The sequence below is a fragment of the Tenrec ecaudatus genome, chromosome 1, assembly GCF_050624435.1.
Source record: "Tenrec ecaudatus isolate mTenEca1 chromosome 1, mTenEca1.hap1, whole genome shotgun sequence".
Lineage (NCBI taxonomy): Eukaryota > Metazoa > Chordata > Mammalia > Afrosoricida > Tenrecidae > Tenrec > Tenrec ecaudatus.
The window spans coordinates 49,226,176-49,235,549 of NC_134530.1; the positions used below are offsets into that span (position 1 = coordinate 49,226,176).

Consider the following 9,374-nt stretch of genomic DNA (forward strand, 5'->3'; position numbering starts at 1 on the left):
AAGACTTCAGAAAGGAGGGGTGGTGGGTCCAGCTCAGGCCCAGGGTGTCAGGTGTTCTGCTTTGATGGCCTCGCTACTCTGGAAACTCCCGTGACTGTTCACTGGTCGGAACATGCTGTCCCCCCTAACCTAGCCAAGGCCTCCCACCTCGGTCCTCTAGCTGGGCTCCTGGTCCTCCGTGAAGTTCCTCACAGCTGGGGATGTGGAGAGGTCTTTCTTGGGAGGGTGGGACTGGGAGCTAAAAGGGCAGGCAGCCTGGCCCAAGGTCAAGAACAGCAGAGGGTGGTGAGGAAGTGCACAGCTGCAGTGTGCATGGCCTTCCCAGGGTGCGGAGAGCTCCCTGGGCCAAGCCTGCCCAAGAAAGCAGCGCCTTTGCCTCCCCAGTCACAGCTGTGACCCCAGGGCATGACCTTGAAGTGGGGAAGGTGCTGTCAGAACCAGGGTCTCAGCTGTATAAGGAGCAGACCCTCAGCCTTGCTGTCAGGAGGGCAGCCCGGAGGAATGAGACTGAGGTCCAGATCCCCACCACAGGCGGGCTGACACCAGGCAAGCAGGACTATCTAAGGCTAAGCCCCATTTCCTCCTCTGTAAAAATGGGCAATAGCCACAACCTATGGGCGTGGCATAAAGGCTTGGCACACAGGCTCAACTTGAATCACATTGACTTCTAAATTTTAAGTGTTACTTTAGGGTTAAATTATTCTCTGCAGGAACGGATCCCATGTGGGCTCTAGTCCACTGACAACCCTGTGGGGCGGTGTGCAGTCTCATGTGTAGATAAGAATAAGTCATAAAAGAGCAGGCTGACTTTATCTAAAAAGCCAGTCTTAGGGGTTCCACCCCCTTGAAGATAAAGTCCTTGGGCCTTTTATGATGTATTCTTATCTGGAAACAGGACCATCCCATCAGCCATCCTTAGGCACCAGGCGTGGCAACCCCTGATTTGTCAGAGAACTGCTCCGCAATGACTGATTTTTGTTTCTTAGTAAAATGGCCATGCCTTATCTTCCAAGGTGTCTCTGGGCAGATTCAGTTAGCGACCATGCAGGTTAGTTATCTATCCTTCCCACAGCTGCCTCCATCCCGACTCAATTGCGACCTTGTAAGGGCAGGGAGACCACCCTGCGTACCTCCACTCTTGTCTACAACCCTGGCAGATGCACCCCATGCAGATGATAGAGACCCTAGAGAGCGGAATCGAACTGCGTGGCACCGGCTCTGAGACGGTTCCTTTTCACTTTCATTGTGAAGTGGGTAAAGGCTTACAGGTCAGTTTTACATTCAGCATTTCACGCACATTTTGTTTCGTCCATCGCAACCCCCCTGGATCGCTTATCCCACTTCCTTGTGTTTCCATTCCTCTGACTTTCCAACCCCCCAGACATTTGTCCTTGGGTGAAGGCTGCCCTTTGCACCTCAAAGGGAGCCCTGGTGGCACAGTGGTTATGCATTGGGCTGCTAACCTCAAGGTCAGCAGTTCTGAACCACCTAGAGTTACCATCAGAAAACCACCGGGGCAGTTCTATCCTCTCCTACAAAGTTGCTAAGAGTCGGAATCGACTTGATGATAGCGAGTTTGGTTTTGGTTTGGTCTCACATGATTGATGATTAAAGTTCATTTCCAGACCAGAAAAAGCCAGTCTTTGAGGTCCCCTCAGTCTCGACCAGTAAGCCTGGTCTCCTTCATGATTTTGAGTTCTGCTCCATACACAGTCCACTCCACTCAATGTGATCCTTTCCAGAGCAGTTGGCAGTGGCCGCCGGGCACCATCTCGTTCTTCTGGTCTCAGGGTTGTAGAGACTGGCGTTCGAGGGGTCCAGTCTGCACACCTTGATGGCTGGTGGGCTTGAACCGCACGCTTATCTTGCAGTTAGCCGACTGATGCGTAACCCAACGCACTACCGGGGCACAAGCCATCCTGCAATTTAGGAATCTCCACACAGCACCCAGGAAGCCTTTCCGGTTGGCCACTGGGTTGTGCCCAGCCCCTCTCCATCCTCCATCCATGGGCTCTGACCAGGTCAGCCACATAGAGGACTGTACTGGCCCAGCCATGTCCAGACCCCGGGAGGCATCATCAGGACAAGAGAAGCAGCCCAGGGGCTGCAAGGCTGTCCATGTGAGGCTCACACTGAAACAGGTCTTCTCTCCTTCCCCCAAAATCACTCTGGCAAAGGTCTGGGTATCTTGTTCCAAACCAAGGGCTGTAAGGGAGCCAGCCAGCTAGTGTCTTACCTAGGAAGTTACTTGGTGTCTCCAGGAAGGGAACCTGCTGAGAGGGTATGGCCCCAGGTCTCCCTCAACCATATTGTTATGAGCAGAAGGAGGGGGCTTTGTGCCTGGAGTTCTTTTCAGATCCATAAGGCAGGGCAGAGGCAGGCCAGCTTCCCTCCCCCCACCCCCCTGCCTGGCCTGCCTGCGACTAGGGGTAGGATGAGGCCCAGACTCAGGAGCTGGAGAAGGGGGGTCCCGCTGCATGTGCCCCCTGAGTCCCCACCAACTGTAGTCAGATGGGGCAGGCAGAGGGTGAGCCCCATTCTGGAATGTGGAGTAGACATGAGGACAGGGCCTAGTTTACACAGCAGCCTGGCTAGCAGAGCCTGGCTAGGTCTGGGGGACACTAGGCCTGTCGTGCGCAGGTCCTGGCCGTGGCCCAGCCGGTGGCTGGCTGCCATCAATCGGAGGGTCCCTGGCACTCCTGACAGTCCTTCATGTCCTCCGAGTAGTCCTCAATCTGGATGGTCATCGTGTGGAAGTGGAACCTCCCCTGCAGCTGGGAGCTGGCCATCTTCAGCACGGCCTGGGCATTGGCATTCCGAGCTGAGGGCCGGGAGGACACACAGGGGTGACCGCAGATACTCTTACCCTGCTCCCTCAGTACGGAGGGCCCCACCCCCAGCCCCAGCTGTTCTCGGCCACTCACCAATGGCAATATGGACGGACAGCACCGGCTGGGACACGGTCAGCGCCCAGATGTGCAGGCTGTGTAAGGCTTCCACCCCCTCCACGGCGAGCAGCAGGTCCCGCACAGCTGTGAAGTCCACGCCCTTGGGGGTCCCTGAGGAGAGCAAGGGCAAAGGCTCATCCCATCTGTGCCCAGCTGGCTCCTGCTCTAACCGTCACCTCACCTGATCTGCATGTGCCGCCCCACCCCGCCCCCCAGATCCCACATGTCTTCAGCTCCTTTTGTGCAATGATCCCACTTGCCCGCGTGCTTACTGCCTGCCTCCCCTTTCACGGTGGGCCCTGCGTGAGGGCAGAGTAGTTGGTTCTGTTTACCACCAAGTCCCTAGGGCCAAGAACAGAGCCTGCTCAGTACACTGTCTGTAAATGGAGGAGTAAGGAAGCCTGGGAATCCCTAGGCATCACTCAGCTGTAACAGCACCATCCTCACCATCACCGGGTCAGATGGAGTCGTGGAGTAAAGGCTCTGACCTGCAGCTAGACGATTCTGCTGACCTCAGACCAAGCCCCAGTCCCAGACTGACCCTGACCCCAGAGGCCCATGCCCCTAAGCCAAGACTGGAGACCCTGTGCCTGGCCTCTCCATGACTGAGTAACCCCTCAAAGCCAGCCGTGACCTCTCAAGGCAGGAACAAGACCACTCTGGTCCCTGAGATGCCCGGGGCAAAGTCAGAGCTGGGAGTGGATTCAGTTGCCTTGCCTAAGACTTAGGTGTCCTTTCGAGCCTCAGTCTGCCCCACCTCAGAGGCAGGGAGACTGAGGGGTGCTGGGAAAGCTGATTCCCAGGTGTCAGACATCACCCAGAAGCTACCCTGACTGGGTAGGAGGATGCATTCCACCTGGGGAGGTGACCCCCTCAGGGCTAATGGCTTGGAAAGAGAGGACACAGGCCGGGGGACATTTCTAAGAACTGCCACATATGAGGGTCCAGCTTGATGCCAGCATGGCTCGGGGCCCCAGAAGGTTTGCCAGCCTACGCCAGGCCACCATGGTGCCAGATCCTGTGTCCCACCCCCACCTACACACCCCACTGAGGGAGACTGCCAAGGGCAGCCAGGGCGCCCCAGGCAAGTCAAGTTACCTTCCATGAGCACCACAAGGACATCTCTCAGAATGGTCAAGGTGGTGCCCAGGACCAGGATGGAGAAGATGAAGGTACAGATCGGATCCACGTACTTGTACTCGGGCTACAGAAACAGGGGAGATGTAGTTGGGGCCAGTCCCAAACCCGCCAGCTCCCCTCCACCCTCACACCCCGCACTGTGGCAGGAAAGGGACTTGCTCTGCTGGCAGGCCCCCAGACAGGGGTCCCACACTCCCTTCCCACTCCCCATGTCCATGGGGGCTGAGGCCTGGACAGAACTGGAAAGAGCTCAGTTCATTGCCTTCCTCCTCACCCCCATTATAGATGGAGAAGCTGAGGCACAAGGAGAGAAAATGGGTCCCTCCATGCCTGGTGGCGACTAAGGGGTGGGGCCAGGCTTCAAACCCAGACCTTACTCCATCCTCTGTATCAACATGATGTGGAATGTCCACAGTTTGGGCACTATAGCCCTGGGCTTGAGTCTGACTCACACCCCTACCAGCTGTGTGACACTGAGCAAGGCACTGGGCCTCTCTGAGGGGCAGCAAACACCGCCACCTACCCTTTGGGGTTACAGAGAAGCGCCTGAGTGCTGACAGTTGGTCGGTGCAGGGTAAGTGCTAATAGTCTCTTCTCTCTCCCAAGTCCTGTCCCCAGAGTTGGGAGGGGGCTAGCATGGATGAGGGTCCTGTGTGGAGAGGAGCCCCCCACCCCCCACGCCATGATCTCTGCTCTCCTGTCCCCTGGACCACTGCCCTCTGCCCCAGCTCTGACCTTAAAGTATACAATGTAGGCTGCCACCAGGACGCCCACACTCTGCAGAAGGTCCCCAATCACGTGGATGAAGGCAGCTCGGACACTGGGGTTCTGTTCCTCACTGGTATCGTGGCTGTGGCCGTGCCCAGGACCATGGCTGTGCCCATGACCAGGACCATGGCTGTGCCCATGACCAGGACCGTGGCTGTGCCCATGGCCGGACTGGTGGAGCGTCAGCCCCATTCTACAGAAACAGAGACATTGCTGAGCTGGGTCCCCGAGGTAGCAGGTAGAGACTAACATCATGGGTGGCCTTCCCGGATGCCAGCCCCACCTCCCCTACACCCTTCCCCAATGCCTGTGTGACCCTTCTGGCCTGGCTGGGTGAGAGGCCAGGTCCACATGGCTTGACTCAAAAGGTCACAGAACAAAGGGCTCAGCCCCAGGGCCAGGCTGATTCTGAGCACACAGGTGGCCCAGTCTGAATCTCCGAGCAATGATGCTGGTCTAGTTCACACACCCACCACACTCACACCATGTCACAGATGGGGAAACTGAGGCTGAGAGAGGAGAGTGGCTTGTCCACAGCCACTGAGCAAGGGAGAAAGCACCTCTGCGACCCCGTGCTCTCGACCCCTCTGCTGCTCACAGAAGTCTGCTTAAAAAGAAGTGGGCTCAATTTTGAGCCCAGACACCTGTTCCTGGAGGACCCAGACTCTTCCCTCCCTACTGCAGGTATGGAGCCTCCAAGGGACAGGGTGGGGAGAGGCAACACGGGAAGCTGCTGAGGGCCCAGACTAGCAGCTGCAGATGGCCTTGGCCAGAAGAGCCATGGTGGTGTCGTGGTTATGCGATCCCCATGGTCGGTAGTTCTCAGAGGAAGGAAAGCTGGGCTCCTGCTCCCGTAACATTCCAGTATTGGAAATCCACAGGGGGTCGCTATGCACCACCCAACCTCAAATGGGACACAAGTGTTCAGGCGCCAGAGGTCAGCACGCTGGGGAAGTTCTGTCCCTGTGGTCTCCGCAGCATGGTGATGGCCTCCCTCCACCAAGAGTGGGCGGGGGGCATGAATGGGGGCCTTGTGGGGCAAAAGGACACACTCACATGATGTTCACGGCCACAGCACAGCCCGAGGTGATCAGCATGACTCCTCCCTTAATCTCATAGTCCCCAGAGATTAGCCGCTCCACCGCCAGGTACACCAGCACCCCCGTTACAACCCAGATGGACAGCACAGACAGCAGAGCTCCCAGGATCTCTGAGGAACACCCAGACCCCCAGTGCCAAGTTCAGCAGGTGGATCCGGAGCTGAGAAAAGTCCCCACCGCCCCACCCCCAACCTCCATGATCACCATGCTCCAAACTGCCAGGCCAGAGCCCGCATGCCACCGGGCTCTGTAGAGGGCATGGCCGACAGTGTGCTCAGACTTCAGAAATCATGAGTCACCCTCTTGTTTGATATGCTTTTATAAAAAAACAAAAAGTGAAGGACTTGCTAAACTATGTACCCATTGTTCAGCTGGAGCAGATTTGAGGAGAGGGCACAGCACCCAGGCTCATTCACTAGGGTTTCCAGCAGTGGTTCTCAACCTTCCTAGTGCCCCAACCCTTTAATACCGTTCTTCATGTTGTGGTGACCCCAACCATAAAATTATTTTTGTTGCTGCTTCATAGGGTCCTTCGACCCCCAAAGGGGTCACGACCCACAGGTTAAGAACTACTGGTTTAAAACCTTTGTCCTCCAGAAGGGTGTTCTGGATGGGCTTTAGGGGCAGGGTTGAGGCCAGATCCATCTATCGCATCAGGATGAGCTCTGCATCCTTAGGACGGTGACCTCCCTTCTTTCACAGAATGGGAATCCCGAGGGTGGACATTGGGGTTGATACTCTCTTCCCCAACCCAGGTCACCCTCCCGCCCCCACAGTGGCCTCATTTGGGCCTCCACCTATTGCAGCCAACTGAAAACCCGCCCCCTCCCCCAAGCCCATCTCCAGCCTGAGCAGGGCCCTCACCAGCTCGCTGCCAGCCGAAGTTCATGGTCTTGGTGGCTGGCCGGGAGGACATCCAGAGGGAAAAGAGGCTGATGAGCATGCTGGCAAAGTCCGTGAGCAGGTGGGCTGCGTCGGTCATGATTGCCAGGCTGTGTGCCAGGTACCCACCTACAGGGGGAGAACAATGAGGGAAGAGGGTCCTCATCAGCTCCTCAGGGGGCCACCACCACCCCCTCCAAACTGTGTGCGCAACAGAGAAACCACAGACTCGGGAGGCAGGCACACTGAATTCAAGTCCTTTGCCCCATTAGCTGCGCCACCTTGGGCATGTGCCTTAACTCTCACCTTGCACTTGCCCATCAGGAAACGGGCATAGACCAACTTACCCATTGCCATCAAGTTGATTCCGACTCCTAACAACTCTACAGGACCGAGAACTGCCTCTTTGGGTAAGGTGACCAGACGTCCCGCTTTTGGCGTGACAGTCCCGATTTTTAACAATTTTTCCTGAGTCCCGCAGAGTTTTTTAAAAGTCCCGATTTTGGAAAGAATGCACGACAAGCTAGGTTTTTGACTGCCATGTTGCTATTTCACCAGGATATGAGTTTTATCAATGGTGTCCCACATTACCAATGTTAAAATCTGGTTACCTTACTTATGGGCTTCTGAGACTTGGCATTTCTTAGGGGTACAGACAGCCACATCTTTCTTCCATGGAGCAACTCGTGGGTTCAAACCACTGACCATGTGATTAGCTGCTCAGTGCAACCCACTGCCCCACCGGGGCTTGCCAAAGGGTGAAAAGGAAGCCCTTTTGTGGTGCAGCAGGATGGGCTGCTAACCGCAAGCAGTTCGAGCAGGCATGTGTGCCTGAAACCTAAAGGCGTTAGGCCTGCAGAAGGCTGCAGCCTGCAGAAGGCCCTTCCTCCATCTCTAGCACTGAGAGAAGCCCAGATGTGAAGAGTACATACTTCGGAGCCTGCACTACCAAGGTGAGTGGGGCACACTTGAGTACAGTGACCACGACCAATCCCCCTGATACAGCAGGAAAGTGTGTGTGTGTGGGTGTGTGGGTGGGGGCAACAGGTTAGCTAGTGTCCGTGCAAAGGACAGAGGGAATTTGACCTAGGCCATCACCACCACGTGTCTCCTTCCCCAGCGCTGGTTGAACCAACAAAGACCCTGGGGCTATGGTTGGGCAAACCTACATCAATGATCTTTTGGAAAAGCAATAGCATTTAGTATATCTGAGAGATATGTACAGTGGGCTTTGAAAAGAGCCCAGGTGGCTGTTGGGTGAGCTTGGGGGCTCCAGGTCAAATTCACCAGGGCCTCTCTCAGGAGAAAAGTGACCAGCTGGATGGCATGTCAGACAGGTAGCTTAACGGCAACGTGCCTCAGTTTCCTCTTCTCTCACAAAAAGGCACACAGCAGAGGAGGAAGACAGGGAACTGTCTACATCAAGGGTCTACCCCTTTGCAATAAATGGAGCAGTTAAGACTCATTGCAGGTACAATCTCTAAATTTGGGGGTCATCCGGACAAACCAGGCTGCAGCTTTAGCTAGTGAGCAGAGAGGTTCTTACCAATGACTTCCCCGATCATGAACACCAGGCAAATGGCGGAGGCCACATACAGTTGGCGACGGGCCCGATCCTTCTTGGGGTCTCTGTGGCTACCAGGATCCCTCTGGGCATGGCAGTAATGGTTGTTCTCGGCTGCCAGCTCAATGGTCTGCAGGTTAAGGCTAGGGCCTGGGAGAGGGACCCAGCCCGACCCTTCCTGCCATATAGATCCCATGTATAACCTGTTGAGGCAGAGGGGAGACTCGGTTCAGGGATGGGGCAAGGAGGACTGCCTCCTGCCCGCAGTGCTGTGGGGTCACTGGGCACAGGTGGAGGATGGCACACTAGCCTCAGAGTTCCTCCTGCAAGAGGGAGAAGGTCCCTTTGGGAGAGGAGGGACTGGGAGAAAGACCAGCCCCCAGGCCAGGGCCCCAGGCGGGGGAGGGCTTGGGAACCGGCCAAGGGGCGGGGCTGCTTCAGTGGAGCGTGTAGAAGGAACAGAGCTCAGACTTGGGGAGAAGAGCAGACCCTCCCCCCCCCCCCACCGCGCACTTGGGGGTACAGGGCCTCCCTAGGGTGGAGAGGCCGCACAGGGCAAAGTGCTGGCTCAAAGGCAAGGTTCCCGACAGCCGACTTCCCCTCCCCAGGCAGCTGGGCTCAGGTTCTGCGCTTGGCCCCAGGGAAGGGACCCTGCCCTCTGTCCCCTTTCCCCGCATCGCAGTCCACCCTTCCCACGCGGTCCTGGTGCAGGACGCCGCCAAGCCGTCCCCTGGCCCGATGGCTTACAAGAAGGTGCGTCCGAAGCCGCGCGCACACTCTCTCTGCGCCCCGGGGCCCGTCCTACCGGGCTCTGCGCGGGTTGTCCAGCAGACGCCGCTTCTCCGTGGCCCGCATGCAGCCTCTGCGGGACCCACCAGCCGCCCGCGCGCCCAGCCGGGCGCACCTCGAAGTGGCACGAGGGACGCTCAACGGCGCGTGCGCCCACCTGCCGGGACAGAAGGCCCCGCGTGT

The 9,374-nt window shown here is 57.1% G+C and overlaps 1 protein-coding gene across 1 annotated transcript; it reads right to left on the bottom strand.

Annotated features, from left to right (window-relative positions):
- Window positions 1-2,675: 2,675 nt before the first annotated feature.
- Window positions 2,676-9,257, bottom strand: SLC30A2 (solute carrier family 30 member 2). Its single transcript, XM_075563689.1, has 9 exons — window positions 9,208-9,257; window positions 8,385-8,605; window positions 6,821-6,967; window positions 5,913-6,066; window positions 4,993-5,049; window positions 4,824-4,926; window positions 4,047-4,152; window positions 2,925-3,059; window positions 2,676-2,821 (listed from the first exon to the last, which is right to left on the bottom strand). Exons 1-9 carry the CDS (start codon window positions 9,255-9,257, stop codon window positions 2,676-2,678), a joined length of 1,119 nt encoding a protein of 372 aa, XP_075419804.1.
- Between the last annotated feature and the right edge of the window lie 117 nt (window positions 9,258-9,374).

What these genes read in the sequence shown, in the direction of transcription:
- SLC30A2 (XM_075563689.1), bottom strand. Translation starts at nt 9,257, where the DNA reads ATGCGGGCCACGGAGAAGCGGCGTCTGCTGGACAACCCGCGCAGAGCC. An exon ending in CCTTGTGGTGCTCATGGAAG is followed by an intron (nt 3,060 to 4,046) that starts GTAACTTGACTT and finishes TGCTCTCCTCAG; the next exon opens with GGACCCCCAAGGGCGTGGAC. An exon ending in GTCCGTCCATATTGCCATTG is followed by an intron (nt 2,822 to 2,924) that starts GTGAGTGGCCGA and finishes CCCGGCCCTCAG; the next exon opens with CTCGGAATGCCAATGCCCAG.